Source organism: Oncorhynchus clarkii, chromosome 6 (assembly GCF_045791955.1).
Source record: "Oncorhynchus clarkii lewisi isolate Uvic-CL-2024 chromosome 6, UVic_Ocla_1.0, whole genome shotgun sequence".
NCBI lineage: Eukaryota > Metazoa > Chordata > Actinopteri > Salmoniformes > Salmonidae > Oncorhynchus > Oncorhynchus clarkii.
The window spans coordinates 80,030,930-80,049,293 of record NC_092152.1 but is presented as its reverse complement, the minus strand read 5'-3'; the positions used below and the strand labels follow the sequence as shown (position 1 = coordinate 80,049,293).

At 41.0% G+C, this 18,364-nt stretch overlaps 1 protein-coding gene across 1 annotated transcript in view; it reads right to left on the bottom strand.

Moving 5' to 3' along the window:
- The window catches only part of LOC139412249 (transmembrane channel-like protein 3), a 52,967-nt gene that overhangs the window by 9,114 nt on the left and 25,489 nt on the right, over positions 1–18,364 (bottom strand). The window contains exons 6-15 of the mRNA XM_071159086.1: positions 17,449–17,547; positions 15,947–16,089; positions 12,838–12,985; positions 11,929–11,972; positions 7,063–7,210; positions 5,853–5,962; positions 5,577–5,652; positions 4,831–5,109; positions 1,371–1,499; positions 850–917 (exon numbers count right to left, since the gene is read on the bottom strand). Of these exons, the coding sequence (XP_071015187.1) occupies positions 850–917; positions 1,371–1,499; positions 4,831–5,109; positions 5,577–5,652; positions 5,853–5,962; positions 7,063–7,210; positions 11,929–11,972; positions 12,838–12,985; positions 15,947–16,089; positions 17,449–17,547 (1,244 nt within the window). The remainder of the gene's footprint in view (positions 1–849; positions 918–1,370; positions 1,500–4,830; positions 5,110–5,576; positions 5,653–5,852; positions 5,963–7,062; positions 7,211–11,928; positions 11,973–12,837; positions 12,986–15,946; positions 16,090–17,448; positions 17,548–18,364) is intronic.

Here is an 18,364-nt window from a genome sequence, read left to right as displayed (position 1 = left end):
AATACAGGAAATTTCCACAACACCATCTAACTGCAGAGGTGTGGAATAGAAATATCACACATAACACAGCATATTACTCTGGGTCAGGGGCTGTCCTGCCCTTAGTAAGGCTGCCTTTTATAGAAGTACTGGGCTATATATTTTAGCTAATATGGGCACATTACCTTCTACATTAGAATCCGAATCATCATTAATAGCCAATAACATTTTCACAGTCAGAATGTCACTTGTGATATAGTGCTGCTAGCAATATACATAATTTAGAGTCGTTATTCATACAGAGGAATTTACACAACGTTTCTACACATTGTAACAAATTTGATAAAGTGAACATAGAATTGAAGTGTGTGAGAGAGTGTGTTATATCTCTAACTGGAGTTTTTCTGGCAATGTGACTTGAGGATGAACTCTGGGTCCTAGTTCCATCTACTGTCTATGTTGTATCTGATGTCTGAAAGCTCAACAGCAAAGACCAATATCATATGTCAGAAGAGAAAAATACGTTCCGAGCCGTGGTGGAGTGGGTGCGTAACACTCCCAGCAATAAGCACGTTTTCCTAGGGTGGAAAGGTATCCTAGCGGGTAAGAGTGTTGGGTCAGTAACTGAAAGGTCACTGGTTCGGATCCCCGAGTCGACTTGGGGAAAAAGCTGTCGGTGTTTCCCTTGAGAAGGACATTTAACCCTAATTCCTCGGGATAAGAGTGTCTGATAAATGACAAAAATGTCAATGTAAAATGCCTCCCCACTGGAGACCAGGGTTTAAACAATGTGAAAGGTTGAGTGGAACTCCACTGTCCTATAAAAATAAAGACTAGATGAAGTGACAAATCCAGTAGAATGTGACATACCAGATCATTCCTTGGTTATATATCAGGTGGAGTACATTCTCAGCTATCTTGAATTCCCCATACTCAGGCTGCCAGGTGGGAAACATAAAGGGTGACATTAATTAAACCTTTAATTACTTCATAAAATATATTGATGACCTAGTCAAATGTCTTAAAATAAAGTTGACTCCTGACAGATGCAACAGCTTGGGCCTGCCGTGATGGGTGGACTAAACCAGAACGTTACCAGGAGCAATTAAAAAGCATGCTATCCAATTGTGACTTGAAAACCGTACTGCACTTCAACATAGTTTGCACTTATCCAGACGTCAACTGTAATCAGACGATAACGACACAGTCACAATCACCCTTGGGTTCAAACAGTATTTGTTTTCTTTCAAACCTTTGAGCTTGCCTGGAGTACCATATGGGCAGTATTTGCACTTTCGGGACTATTCCATTGCACCAAGCAAGCTCAGTTAAGCACAGCTAGACTATTTGAAAGTAAACAAATACTTTTTGAATGGAGGTTGAGTACGTACAAACTTGCTCTCCAGGTCCCAGCAGCAGCAGTCACTCAGGTACCTGACCACCAGCCCTCTGATGAAGTCTATTAACAGGATACTGGCCACCGTGAAGATCATATCGATGATAGACAGCTTCAACATCTCCTACAATACAACACATATAAACATATGAGCATAAAGAAACCTACTGTTACTGTTACTGTCTGGTAACTATCTGTCTTTAAGGTAACTCTGGTCATTCTGTAATGACTAGCTAACACCTACTAGCACTGATGTCACTGTCAGCTTTATTGAGGGAAGTTTTACTTGGAGTGACTGTGGCATGTGGTTGTTTTACAGACCTTATTTGAATGTAAGTCGCTCTGGATAAGAGCGCCTGCTAAATGAACAAAATGCATACTATATGTCTTTCAGAGAAACTCATTACATCTGTCCTAACTGCACATAACTCATTGGAAATGGATCATCAAGCTATACTTATCAGACCTGGGTTCTTGCACTTTTGGGGACTTCACTATTGGTTGAAAGCTTGATCAAGCATTTGAAAATATAAAAACATATCATTTGAACCCAGGTCTGTTAATTAGATTATGTCATTTTCCTGTTGAGAATATCCACTCCTGAGACGACGATACACGATATACCCTCCTATTGATCTGCACCAAGAACAAGTCATCTGTTTTTCATCCTTGGCCTAGTGACAGCTTCATTACCTGAACGTCTGCCTGGGTACGTTTCAATCCATACTCAATCTATTGTTTAGGGGGAAACAATCACAGGACAAGGCATTTTCATTTTTCTTGCCGGGCATAATGCCTTTAAGAGGTATTAAGGGTAACTGTCTGAGGGATGAGACTGTTGATTATTAGGTCTGTGTACAGACAGAATGATCTAAAACAGTAATAGTTATTGGTGCTTATCGTACACACAGAGTGCTTAGGCTGACATGGTTGAACTACTCCAGTGTTATGTTTCATAATAGATTACTGTGACAGTAGTAATACACATTTCCTTTGTACAATAGACAAAGATCTATTCTAGGGGACTTTTATTTTGATGACTCCTTGTGAATGATGCTGAATGTATGTGTTATGGATGTTGTTATAAATTATACATAAAGGTGTTATGAATGATACTACAGCATTCATAAAGGTGTTATGAATGATACTTCAGCATTCATAAAGGTGTTATGAATGATACCACAACATTCATAAAGGTGTTATGAATGATACCACAGCATTCATAAAGGTGTTATGAATGATACCTCAGCATTCATAAAGGTGTTATGAATGATACCTCAGCATTCATAAAGGTGTTGTGAATGATACCACAGCATTCATAAAGTGTTATGAATGATACTTCAGCATTCATAAAGGTGTTATGAATGATACCTCAGCATTCATAAAGGTGTTATGAATGATACCACAGCATTCATAAAGGTGTTATGAATGATACCACAGCATTTATAAAGGTGTTGTGAATGATACCACAGCATTCATAAAGGTGTTGTGAATGATACCACAGCATTCATAAAGTGTTATGAATGATACCACAGCATTCATAAAGGTGTTGTGAATGATACCACAGCATTCATAAAGGTGTTATGAATGATACCACAGCATTCATAAAGGTGTTATGAATGATACTTCAGCATTCATAAAGGTGTTATGAATGATAACACAGCATTCATAAAGGTGTTATGAATGATACCACAGCATTCATAAAGGTGTTATGAATGATACCACAGCATTCATAAAGGTGTTGTGAATGATACCACATCACCCATAAAGGTGTTATGAGTGATTTCATGAAAATGGTATGAATGCCTTACAGTTGAAGTCGGAAGTTTACATACACCTTAGCCAAATACATTTAAACTCAGTTTTTCACAATTCCTGACATTTAATCCTAGTAAAAATTCCCTGTCTTAGGTCATGTTAGGATCACCATTTTATTTTAAGAATGTGAAATGTCAGAATAATAGTAGAGAGAATTATTTGTTTCAGCTTTAATTTCTTTCATCACATTCCCAGTGGGTCAGAAGTTTACAGAAGTTCACAATTAGTATTTGGTAGCATTGCCTTTAAATTGTTTAACGTTTTGGGTAGCCTTCCACAAGCTTCCCACAATAAATTGGGTGAATTGTGGCCCATTCCTCCTGACAGAGCTGGTGTAACTGAGTCAGGTTTGTTTTCCTCCTTGCTCGCACACGCTTTTTCAGTTCTGCCGACAAATTTTCTATAGGATTGAGGTCAGGGCTTTGTGATGGCCACTCCAAAGCCATTTTGCCACAACTTTGGAAGTATGCTTGGGGTCATTGTCCATTTGGAAGACCTATTTGCGACCAAGCTTTAACTTCCTGACTGATGTCTTGAGATGTTGCTTCAATATATCCATATAATTTTCCGTCCTCATTATGCCATCTATTTTGTGAAGTGTCCCCATGTGCAGTTGCAAACCTTAGTTTGGTTTTGGATCAGTGGCTTCTTCCTTGCTGAGCGGCCTTTCAGGTTATGTCAGTATAGGACTCGTTTTACTGTGGATACAGATACTTTTGTAAAGGTTACCTCCAGCATCTTCACAAGGACCTTTGCTGTTGTTCTGGGAATGATTTGCACTTTTCACAACAAAGTACGTTCATCTCTAGGTGACAGAACGCGTCGCCTTAATGAGCGGTCCCATGGTGTTTATACTTGTGTACTATTATTTGTACAGATGAACGTGGTACCTTCAGGCGTTTGGAAATTGCTCCCAAGGATGAACCAGGCTTGTGGAGGTCTACAATTTTTTTTCTGAGGTCTTGGCTGATTTCTTTTGATTTTCCCATGATGTCAAGCAAAGAGGCACTAAGGTTGAAGGTAGGCTTTCAAATACATCCACAGGTACACCTTCAATTGACTCAAATGATGTCAATTAGCCTATCAGAAGCTTCTAAAGCCATGACATAATTTTCTGGAATTTTCCAAGCTGTTTAAAGGCACAGTCAACTTAGTGTATGTAAACTTCTGACCCACTGGAATGGTGATACAGTGAATTATAAGTGAAATAATCTGTCTGTAAGCAATTGTTGGAAAAAGTAGATGTCCTAACCGACTTGCCAAAACTATAGTTTGTTAACAAGAAATTTGTGGAGTGGTTGAAAAATAGTTTTAATGACTCAACCTAAGTGTATGTACACTTCCAACTTCAACTGTATGTAGTCATGTACATTGTCAGGTTGATGATGGAGTGTCCCTGTAACAGTTCTACTCTGGCCGATGCAAAAGGTCTCGACCTTCATGGAACAGTTGTTAGTACACTTTCTCTGTAAAGGGTTGCTCAATTAACGTTAAGAGATGAATGAATGGACAAGTGGACAGATTAAGAAATGAATGAATTAAGAAATGAATGGACAAATAAATGAAGGAACAAATGAACGAATAGACAAATGAACAAATGAGCGAATGAACGAATGACAAGGAATGAACTTCTGCACCTGTCCAACGTAGGTCTCCCAGCACTCGTCTGGTTTCTTCTGCTTGTTCTGCTCAAACATCCCAGTGTGGTTGTACATGGTTGCCATGGTGACCTTGCTGGTGCTGATGCTGGTGTTGACATCCAGCACCATGGCAATGGTCGCAATGGTGCTGTTGTGGTTTTCAGAGATGGAGATGTCGGATACGAGGGTGGAGAGGCTCGTCTCCCCCGGCTGGGAGATGGTCGCCATGAATGCCGTGGAGTCAGACAAGTTCCCCGAAACCATAGAGGCCGCCGCCTGGAAATAATCCATCAAAACCATTAATGATCAATCAACCAATCAACCAGTCAGTCTGTCTATCCATCCATCAGTCAATCAGAGCTTTAAAATGTACGAACATTTTCATAATTTCATTCCTTTGTTTTCTAAACCTTCCCCACATTTACAGATCAAGATTGTTGTTAACAGTAGCATCCAGGCTGCATCACATCCAGCCGTGATTGGGAGTCCATAAGGCGCCGTCTGGGGTAGGCCGTCATTGTAAATAAGAATTTGTTCTTAACTGACTTGCCTAGTTAAATAAAGTTTTAAAAAATCTAATAATAATAAAAAATAAAAAACGTTTTTAAAAGCATTGACATTAACATCAGCAATAATAGTAACATTTATTTATTGATTGAGGACTACGGCACAATATGTCCTAATGTCCACATTAGGAAAGCCTCAATCTCAGCAGGACTACTTACAGCTGCAGCAGCTGACGCCATACTCATACTGTTGACCTTGTCCAGAAGGGCAATGATGAGGCTGTACAGGTTACCCAGATACAACACCAGGACTCTGTGGCGAGGAGACAAAACATTCACTGCATTACAAAAGAAAGAAAACAAGCTAAGTTAGTAGCAACATTAACGAACAGTACAGCTACGGTGTAGTTACATGTCAAAATATGAATCCAATTTCACCGATACTCTACTGTATCTGTGAAACGCAATGTTAAGTGTGAACAAATGAGATTTGAGGTGCTGTCAGAGTCAGACCTGGCCAGCTGGAAGCGGAGGGAGGTCCTGGGATGGTACATCTCCAGTTGAGCCACCAGCTCAAAGGCAGACGGGGCAATCATGGTGATGAGGGACACCACCACACTCACCTGGGACAGGAAACAGGATATGATATCAGACACTGGGTATGTTATAAAATAGACACCTTCATATATGCCTGATGACATCATAAGGAGTCATTGTATCAGGACCTTCTCTTCTCTTTTTCACTAATATATGGAGGCATCGGAGGAGCAAGCAGTTAGGAGCTAGAGCTTTGACTTTCTGACCTAAAGATCAATGATGTCATGATTTGACCTGTTTTTTTTCTTCAGTCCAGGCAGTGACATCAGGGTAGTGGAAACAGTTATCTTATCAAAGCCCTACAGACATCCATTATCCTGAACTGAATTAAATGATCAGCTGTCATGCACAGATGGTGATACATGTGGCTGGTGATAGCAGTCTCCCTATTGGTCTCCAGTTTCACATTAACGCCTTTATTACAGCATCCTGAGAGGAAATGATGCGAGAGAAACACAAGGCACGATGTAATTGAAGTCCTGTCACATATGTCTTTGTCATCAGGGAAATCAAGTGCCCAAAATGAGATACAGTAGCCATAATCCATCAACCAAGTCAAACACAATCTTGTCAGGTTTCCCGGACTCAGAGTAAGCCCACTTACAAAACATTAAGAACACCTGCTCTTTCCATGACATAGACTGACCTGGTGAATACAGGTTAAAGCTATGATCCCTTACTGATGTCACTTGTTAAATCCACTTAAATCAGTGTATATGAAGGGGAGGAGACAGGTTAAAGAAGGATTTTTAAGCACTGAGAAAATTGAGACATTGATTGCGTATGTGTGCCCTTCAGAGGTTGAATGGGCAAGACAAAACATCTAAGTGCCTTTGAACGGAGTATGGTAGTAGGTGCCAGACGCAACGGTTTGTGACAAGAACCCAACGCAGCTGGGTTTTTCACACTCAACAGTTTCCCATGTGTATCAAGAATGGCCCACCACCCGAAGAACATCCAGCCAACTGTGGGAAGTATTGGAGTCAACATGGGCCAGCATCCCTGTGGAACACTTTCGAAATCTTGTGGAGTCCATGCCCCGATGAACTGAGGCTGTACCTTAAAGGGGACACAGGGGAGGTGTTCCTAATGTTTGGTATACTCAGTGTATACTGTAGCTAGCTACCTCATTCTTCTCCCATAGTGTTAGCTCTGGCTTCTCCAGCTCTAGTTTCTGGGAGCGGTCCACCACAAAGTAGATTATATAAATGCTGCCAGCCAGAGAGAGAAGGACCAGGATGTTGGCTAGGATACGCAGACTGATCAGGACTGCTCTGGAAGACAGAGAGAGAAACAGTAGTTCAATAAATCAAATGTATTTACAGTGCCTTCAGAAAGTATTCATATCTCTTGACTTATTCCACATTTGGTTGTGTTACAGCCTGAATTCAAAATGGATTGAATAAAAACATTCTCTCACCCATCTACACACAATACTCCATCTCCATCTCCATCCCATCAGTTTTCCCTGTGTCTGCATTATTATCGTAATGTTGTTTTGTTCCCCCCATCCCTACGCTGTTCTTGTTTTGTTTGATGTCCATTTTCCATTAAATGTTCACTTCCTGTACTTGCTTCTCGTCTCCAGCGTCGGTCCTTACATAGACAACTATTTTCAGGTCTTGCCATAGATTTTCAAGTAGATTTAAGTCAAAACTGTAACTCAGACACTCAGGAACATTCACAGTCTTCTTGGTAAGCAACTACAGTGTATGTTGGAAAGCAGTCTGAACCAGTTTTTCCTGTAGGATTTTGCCTGTGCTTGCTCCATTCAGTTTCTTTTTTACCCTGTAAAATTTGACAGTCCTTAACGATTAAAAGCATACCCATAACCAGGCAACAACACGTCTTCCACGCTGATCTTTAACACTAGGCCCCCTCACAGGTGTGTACTTAGACCCCTCCTGTATTCCCTGTTCACCCACGACTGCGTGGCCAAACACAACTCCAACACCATCATTAAGTTAGCTGACGACACAACAGTGGTAGGCCTGATCACCGACAACGATGAGGCAGCCTATAGGGAGGAGGTCAGAGAACTGGCAGTATGGTGCCAGGACAACAACCTCTCCCTCAATGTGAGCAAGACAAAAGAGCTGATTGTGGACTATAGGAAAAGGCGGGCCGAACAGTCCCCCATTAACATCGACGGGGCTGTAGTGGAGAGGGTCGAGAGTTTTAAGTTCCTTGGCGTCCACATCACCAACAAACTATCATGGTCCAAACATACCAATACAGTCGTGAAGAGGGTAAGACAAAACCTTTTCCCCCTCTGGATACTGAAAATATTTGGCATGGGTCCCCAGATCCTCAAAAGGTTCTACAGCTGCACCATTGAGAGCATCCTGATCGGTTGCATCACCGCCTGGTATGGCAACTGCTCGGCAGCTGACCGTAAGGCATTACAGAGGGTAGGGCGAACGGCCCAGTACATCACCGGGGCCAAGCTTCCTGCCATCCAGGACCTATATAATAGGCGGTGTCAGAGGAAACCCATAAAATTGTCAGAGACTACAGTCACCCAAGTTACACGTTTTCTCAGCTACCGCACAGCAAGCGTTACCTGAGCGCCTAGTCTAGGACCAAAAGGCTCCTCAACAGCTTCTACCCCCAAGCCATTAGACTGCTGAACTTTGCATAAAAATCGCCACTGGACAATTTACATTGACCCCCCCCCCCCTCTTTTGTACACTGCTGCTACTTGCTGTTTGTTTGTTACCTATGCATAGTCACTTCGCCCTCAACTACACGTACAGATTACCTCAACTAGCCTGTACCTCCGCACACTGACTTGGTACCGGTGCCCCCTGTATATAGCCTCGTTATTGTTATTCTTATTGTGTTACTTTCTGTTCTTATTTTTTATTTTAGCCTACTTGGTAAATATTTTCTTCTTCTTGAACTGCACTGTTGGTTAAGGGCTGCACTGTTGGTTAAGGGCTGCACTGTTGGTTAAGGGCTTGTAAGTAACTACACTTGTTGTATTCGGAGCATGTGGCAAATAAAGCTTGATTTGATTTGATAACATGATGCAGCCACCACTGTTCTTGAAAATATGGAAAGTGGTACTCAGTAATGTGTTGTATTGAATTTGCCCCAAACATAACACTTTGTATTCAGGACAAAAAGTGAAATGCTTTGCCATTTTTATTATTATTACTTTAATGCCGTGGGATGGATGTTTTGGAACATGTTTATTCTGTACAGGCTTCCTTCTTTTCACTATGTCAATTAGGCTAGTATTGTGGAGTAACTACAATGTTGTTGATCTATCCTCAGTTTTCTCAGATCACAGCCATTAAACTCTGTAACTGTTTTAAAGTCACCATTGGCTTCATGATGAAATCCCTGAGCGGTTTCCTTCCTCTCTGGCAACTGAGTTAGGAAAGATGCCTGTATCTTTATAGTGACTGGGTGTATTGATACACCATCCACAGTGTAATGAATAACTTCACCATGCTCAAAGGGTTGTCACGCCCTGACCGTAGAGATCCTTATAATTCTCTATTTGGTTAGGTCAGGGTGTGACTAGGGTGGGCAATCTATGTTTTTTATTTCTTTGTTGGCCGGTTATGGTTCTCAATCGGAGGCAGCTGTCTATTGTTGTCTCTGATTGGGGATCATACTTAGGCAGCCTTTTTCCACCTGTAGTTTGTGGGATCTTGTTCTTGGTACTGTGCTGTTTAGCACTACTCGACGTTACGTTTTGTTTTTGTATTATAATTTTTTTTCTGTGTTCATTTAATAAATTAAAATGTACGCCTACCACGCTGCACCTTGGTCCGATCCTTCCATCAACGAACGTAACAGGGATATTCAATGTCTGCTTTTTCTTTTTTACCCATCTTCTTTGTAAGGCATTGGAAAACCTCCCTGGTCTTTGTGGTTGAATCTGTGTTTGTAATTCACTGCTTGACTTAGGGACCTTACAGATAATTGTATGTGTGGGGTACAGAGATGAGGGACCTTACAGATAATTGTATGTGTGGGGTACAGAGATGAGGGACCTTACAGATAATTGTATGTGTGGGGTACAGAGATGAGGGACCTTACAGATAATTGTATGTGTGGGGTACAGAGATGAGGGACCTTACAGATAATTGTATGTGTGGGGTACAGAGATGAGGTCGTCATTCAAAAATCTTGTTAAACACTATTATCGCACAAAGAGTGAGTCCATACAACTTATTATGTGACTTGTTTACTATGTTTACTCCTGAACTTATTTAGGCTTGCTATAACAAAGGGGTTGAATACTTATTGACTCAAGACATGTCCACTTTCAATTTTTTATTCACTTGTGGGGTATTGTGTGTTGGCCAGTGGCAAAAGAAAACCTCAATTGAGTCCATTTTAAAATCAGGCTATAACAGAAAAAAGTCAAGTGGTGACATTGTGTGGTGACTCCCTTTTACTGTTGTCACAAAGTGCTCTACAGTAAACCTGCTTAGACCCAGGACCAACCAATATCTGAAGAACAGTGGCAAGGAAACAACTCTTTAGAAGGAAGAAACCTAAAGAGGAACCAGATTCAGAAGGGAGGTCCTTCTTCCCCTGGCTGCCTGTATTGTACACTCTCAGTGTTCTCTGGCTGAGGGTTCCACATGGATCACAAAAGGGTTCTACCTGAAACCAAAATTAGTGTACATTGGACATTCCACAGCCTTCATCAGATCACCACCTAAACCACACACAAGTGGCAACATGTTAACATTACTATAATTCAAATCTCCCCAAACCAATCAGTAGAACTTTAGGTTGAAATCTCCCATTGAAACTACCATTTAGATACAGTACAGTGCATGCATCCACCTAGCATTAGCCCCAGTTAGAATAGACATTAACTCAAATGGACTGAAAGAAGTGGCAACATAGTGTGGTTGAGAGTGCCGCGGGCGGTGTGAACGAACGTTCCCTGAGGTATTAATCCCTCTTTAATGTCTACTCAGGTCTGATGATGCTCTGGCAGGGGTGATTTAGAGCCAGTCATCTCTGACAGTAAAAGGCTGTTAGGATGAGTTATGCCACCAGGAAGTGTCGGCCTGTGTGTGGGGTAGCAATGGACTGGGAGCGAGACAGTAAATCAGTCCTTTCTGAGACCAGTGGAGAACGCAGGTAGAAGAGGCTCAAAAGCAACCAGGGGATAGCAAAACATAGACTTTTATACAGTGTTTCCCTTATATGCAAAATTATGGCTGCCACTGGTAAAAATGTAGATGTGTAGATGTATGTGCCAGGAAGAGTCCCTCCCCACAGGAAGACCCTCCCTTCTTGCAGGAAGACACCAGAAAGAACCCCCGCCCCCCACTAGACCACATTCACACACCCCTCCCCTCATTTGTACATCCATGACTCCAGTCGGCTAGACCCCTAAATCAAAGAGCATCATCAATGAATGTGGTACAGTCCTGGATTCTACCAATCAGAATAACACAAGATGGGCCTCCCGAGTGGCACAGTGGTCTAAGGCATGTTATCACAGTACTAGCTGTGGCACTAGAGATTCTGGGTTCGAGTCCAGGCTCTGTTGCAGCCGGCCGCGACCGGGAGAGACATGGGGGGGGCACAATTGTTCCAGTGTCGTCCGGGTTAGGGGAGAGTTTGGCCGGCAGGGATGTCCTTGTCCCATTGCATGCTGACACGGTCGCAAGATGTACGTGTTTTCTCCAACACATTGGTGCGGCTGGCTTCCAGGTTAAGTGGGCATTGAGTCAAGAAGCAGTGCGGCTTGGTTAGGTTGTGTTTCGGAGGACGCACGGCTCTCGAACTTCGCCTCTCCGAGTCCATAAGGGAGTTGCAGCGATGACAAAGGACTGTATCTACCAATTGGAAACCACGAAATTGGGGATAAAAAATGAATGACACAATATACTGCAAAGGATAAAGCCACTGACACATAAAAGCCAAGGGTCCATTAACGGGTCCAAACAATATCAATGTGTGATGCTAACTTAGCCACCCTCTCCAAGGACAAGAGAATAAACATACTTACAGACTAGTGTCCTTCTTTTTCTCCTGCTCCTCAACAATGGCCTCCTAGAGAAAGGAGCAAGGAATTAGCATTGATTAATGTCATCCATCTTGTGTAACTACATATTTGCTGTAATCTTGTCCATCTATCTGTAGAAAAATACAATGTAAATCTCAATGAGACAAAACTTTGAAAAATAAAGGTTAAATAAGGATAAAGAAAGAAAAAAACTATGTATTGTATCAAGCATCAAATTACTTCAACTGAGCTTATTGAAACAGAGGAATCTACTTTTACATTTTGCTGACTGTACAGGGAAACTCAACAAGCAGGTTAAAGGTCTCTCTTGTTTAGACGTAGAATCCAGATTATAGATCAGCCCTCAGGAAAATCAGCAGTAATTCATTGGTACATTGACTTCTACTCTACAGAGTGCTGTGTGTGAATTAAAGAAGTTGGGATCGTTGGAAATCAAATCCGAGGAGTGGAGTGGTGTAGTGTTTCTCAATGGCTCAGTGCAGATGAAGGAGAGGAGACTAGGAAAGGAAAACAGTTAGGATGATTGAGTGTGCATCACAAATGTGTTACATGGCTTCCTCTTTCCATCTCCTCCATTTGTGATAATTTGAATCCACAGGATAAGTGAAAGCAGGAGATGAGTAGAGGAGGGCCATTTAGACTATTGAGGGTGACATTTTCGTAGTGCAAAAATAATTGTGCAAAGTGCAAAAATGACTATACAACAAATTTTATTCTGGCAGCGTGATTACACTTTAAACTTTACTTCAACAATGTACATCATAAAGAGGCAACTATTGATGTATTTCTCAGTTTACATGTAACGCCGTATAATTATTTTCTAATTAAATCACTGCAAGATGAGGTTTACAGAAATGTGGCCCTGAGTCTTGCACCATGTGTCTCTCTCACCCTGATGTTGTTGACGATAGCGGCTCCCTTGCTCTCTGCAGCCTCAGGGTTCCCTATGAGGTAGTCCCAGGCACAGAACACTCTCCAGCAGAAGGTGAAGTTCTCATCAGAGGCGCTGGCTAGGCTCAGACGGGAGTTCTTAGCCATCCTGAGGGAAAATGTTAATAAATAACACAAAAATGGCATCGATTAGCGACAGGTCATTGTATTCCTAATAAGAGGTTAAACTGGCGATGGAACAGGATTCAAACACCTTTATAGGTAATACAGAAACAGTTGAAATATAATCACTACAGTGGAGGTTACAATGTGATAGCCACGGTACCAAAACAGAGGAGAGGTTTAACCATATAATCACTACAGTAGTGGTTACAATGTGATAGCCACGGTACCACAACAGAGGAGAGATTTGACCATATAATCACTACAGTAGAGGTTACAATGTGATAGCCACGGTACCACAACAGAGGAGAGATTTGACCATATAATCACTACAGTGGAGGTTACAATGTGATAGCCACGGTACCACAACAGAGGAGAGATTTGACCATATAATCACTACAGTAGAGGTTACAATGTGATAGCCACGGTACCAAAACAGAGGAGAGGTTTGACGATATAATCACTACAGTAGTGGTTACAATGTGATAGCCACGGTACCACAACAGAGGAGAGATTTGACCATATAATCACTACAGTAGTGGTTACAATGTGATAGCCACGGTACCAAAACAGAGGAGAGGTTTGACCATATAATCACTACAGTAGTGGTTACAATGTGATAGCCACGGTACCAAAACAGAGGAGAGGTTTGACGATATAATCACTACAGTAGTGGTTACAATGTGATAGCCACGGTACCACAACAGAGGAGAGATTTGACCATATAATCACTACAGTAGTGGTTACAATGTGATAGCCACGGTACCAAAACAGAGGAGAGGTTTGACGATATAATCACTACAGTAGTGGTTACAATGTGATAGCCACGGTACCAAAACAGAGGAGAGGTTTGACGATATAATCACTACAGTGGTGGTTACAATGTGATAGCCACGGTACCAAAACAGAGGAGAGGTTTGACGATATAATCACTACAGTAGAGGTTACAATGTGATAGCCACGGTACCAAAACAGAGGAGAGGTTTGACGATATAATCACTACAGTAGTGGTTACAATGTGATAGCCACGGTACCAAAACAGAGGAGAAGTTTGACGATATAATCACTACAGTAGTGGTTACAATGTGATAGCCACGGTACCAAAACAGAGGAGAGGTTTGACCATATAATCACTACAGTAGAGGTTACAATGTGATAGCCACGGTACCAAAACAGAGGAGAGGTTTGACGATATAATCACTACAGTAGTGGTTACAATGTGATAGCCACGGTACCAAAACAGAGGAGAGGTTTGACGATATAATCACTACAGTAGTGGTTACAATGTGATAGCCACGGTACCAAAACAGAGGAGAGGTTTGACGATATAATCACTACAGTAGTGGTTACAATGTGATAGCCACGGTACCAAAACAGAGGAGAGATTTGACGATATAATCACTACAGTAGAGGTTACAATGTGATAGCCACGGTACCACAACAGAGGAGAGTTTTGACCATGTAATCACTACAGTAGTGGTTACAATGTGATAGCCACGGTACCAAAACAGAGGAGAGATTTGACGATATAATCACTACAGTAGTGGTTACAATGTGATAGCCACGGTACCAAAACAGAGGAGAGATTTGACGATATAATCACTACAGTAGTGGTTACAATGTGATAGCCACGGTACCAAAACAGAGGAGAGGTTTGACCATATAATCACTACAGTAGTGGTTACAATGTGATAGCCACGGTACCAAAACAGAGGAGAGATTTGACGATATAATCACTACAGTAGTGGTTACAATGTGATAGCCACGGTACCAAAACAGAGGAGAGATTTGACGATATAATCACTACAGTAGTGGTTACAATGTGATAGCCACGGTACCAAAACAGAGGAGAGGTTTGACGATATAATCACTACAGTAGTGGTTACAATGTGATAGCCACGGTACCAAAACAGAGGAGAGGTTTGACCATATAATCACTACAGTAGTGGTTACAATGTGATAGCCACGGTACCAAAACAGAGGAGTGGTCTGACCATATACTCACTACAGTAGTGGTTACAATGTGATAGCCACGGTACCAAAACAGAGGAGAGGTTTGACCATATAATCACTACAGTAGTGGTTACAATGTGATAGTCACGGTACCAAAACAGAGGAGTGGTCTGACCATATAATCACTACAGTAGTGGTTACAATGTGATAGCCACGGTACCAAAACAGAGGAGAGGTTTAACCATATAATCACTACAGTAGTGGTTACAATGTGATAGTCACGGTACCAAAACAGAGGAGAGGTTTGACCATATAATCACTACAGTAGTGGTTACAATGTGATAGCCACGGTACCAAAACAGAGGAGAGGTTTAACCATATAATCACTACAGTAGTGGTTACAATGTGATAGCCACGGTACCAAAACAGAGGAGAGGTTTAACCATATAATCACTACAGTAGTGGTTACAATGTGATAGCCACGGTACCACAACAGAGGAGAGGTTTGACCATATAATCACTACAGTAGTGGTTACAATGTGATAGCCACGGTACCAAAACAGAGGAGAGGTTTGACGATATAATCACTACAGTAGTGGTTACAATGTGATAGCCACGGTACCACAACAGAGGAGAGATTTGACCATATAATCACTACAGTAGTGGTTACAATGTGATAGTCACGGTACCAAAACAGAGGAGTGGTCTGACCATATAATCACTACAGTAGTGGTTACAATGTGATAGCCACGGTACCACAACAGAGGAGAGGTTTGACCTCGTACTTCAATGCTCTTAGTTGTTGCAAAAATGTACTGACTATGCTTTTTACTTTGTGTATCTACGTCATATCACTGAGTCCACCTTAAAAAATATAATATTTGACATTAGTAGTAGCTAGTAGCAAGCCACATCAATGGTCACCTTTGGTAATACATTCGTATCAATATCACTCCACATAAATTAGCTTTATTAAAGAGACTCCTGTGATTACTTTCTTAACAGAATGATGAAACTGTAGGCAAAAACAGCCATCCCAACCAGAAAATAGGCCAGGGGGAGGCGATAGCCGGCACTGCCGAGCTTCCTCACCGGGCCATAGTACCCATAGAACAACACCGAGTACTGGAGGTAGCCCTGTGGATGAAAACATCACAAAGACAAGAATTGTGAATAAACTGGGAACCAAAACAAGTTGTGGCTTGGGTCTTTAAAACACGGTGAAACTTAAAGCATGCAACAAACAAATCCAAAACACTGTTGGGGCACTATTGAGACACTTTCAAGACACTATTGAAACACTATTGAGACACTTTTGAAATGGTATCGAGGCGCTATTGAGACGGTTTTGAGGCACTATTGAGACACTTTTGAGATGGTATCGAGGCGCTATTGAGACGGTATTGAGGCGCTATTGAGACACTATTGAACCACTTTAAAAAAACTATTGAAACACTATTGAGGCGCTATTGAAGTGCTATTGAGACACGTTTAACACATTACTGAGGGACTACTGAGGGACTGTTGAGCCACTACTGAGGCACTACAAATCCTGATCCAATTCACACATTGTAAGGATTATTATGTGGTTATTATGTGGTATTATGTGTTATTACGTGGTATTATGCCGTTATTATGTGTTATTATGCCGTTATTATGTGGTTATTATGTGGTTATTATGTGGTTATTATGTGGTTATTATGTGGTATTATGTGGTATTATGTGTTATTATGAGGATAGTATGCGTTATTATGTGGTATTATGCCGTTATTATGTGTTATTATGTGGTTATTGTGTGTTATTATGTGTTATTATGCAGTTATTATGTGCTATTATGTGGTTATTATGTGGTTATTATGTCTTATTATGTGGTACTATGCGGTATTATGTGTTATTATGCGATTATTATGTGTTTTTACGTGTTATTTTGTGTTATTATGTGGTTATTATGTGGTTATTATGTCTTATTATGTGGTTGTTATGTGGTTATTATGTGTTATTATGTGTTATTATGTGGTTATTATGTGTTATTATGCAATTATTATGTGTTTTTTTACGTGTTATTTTGTGTTATTATGTGGTTATTATGTGTTATTATGTGGTTATTGTGTGGTTATTATGTGGTTATTGTGTGGTTACTATGTGTTATTATGTGTTATTATGTGGCTATTATGTGGTTATTATGTGGTTATTATGTGTTATTATGTGTTATTATGTGGTTATTATGCGGTTATTATGTATTATTATGTGGTTATTATGTGGTTATTATGTGTTATTATGTGTTATTATGTGTTATTATGTGTTATTATGTGGTTGCTGTTGCTCCTCGGGGGCCTCCGTACTTAATGTCATGCTGATAAGAAGGCTGGCAACATAAACATCACTCACAGTACAAGGAGTGGTTGAAATATAGTTTAGATGAATCGAACTACACAACAAAATGGATGTAATTGAACAGTGATATTGAGGGAACATTAAGAGATTAAACTGCCTTGCCCCAAGAGACCAGATGGTGTCCAGATCTTGGGCTGAGGCCAGGTGCTCCTTGGGAATGGTCTTACTCCGGGTTGTTCCGAACGGCTCTCCGGCCAGGAGCTGAGAGGAGAAATTCAGATGGATTATTATGCCAGTACAATGAATGATATGGGGGGAGGAGTGGGGGCAAATGGATTAGAAAGGGACAATGTTACCATTGAATTTGCACACACACACACACACACACACACACACACACAGAACTACAGGTCACACACACACACAGTTTAACTACCCACTCCATGCCTCAAACACAATAATATTTTCCCTAGATCTTTTATTTTCTCTTTTCTTCCGATCATAATCTACAATGATCTCCAAACAACCATAACATTGATCGGTCTTTATGTATCAAGTAGCAACAGTAAGTTCTGATAAATAACAGGTGGATAATGGAGTAAGACACAACACTTAAAGGTTTGAATATTGACTGAATTATAGTACATAAATCATTCTATAATTAGGTCCAGATTCACCATGACTTCACCATGATGTCACCATGACTTGTCTTCACCATGACGTCACCATGACTTAACCATGACTTAACCATGTCTTCACCATGACGCCACCATGACATCACCACGACTTAACCATGACTTCACCATGACTTCATCCCGATTTCACCATGACTTCACCATGACTTCACCATAACTTAACCATGACTTCAATATGACTTCACCATGACTTCACCATGACTTCACCATGACTTCATCACGATTTCACCATGACTTCACCATAACTTAACCATGACTTCACCATGACTTCAATATGACTTCATCACGATTTCACCATGACTTCACCATGACTTCATCACGATTTCACCATGACTTCACCATAACTTAACCATGACTTCACCATGACTTCAATATGACTTCAT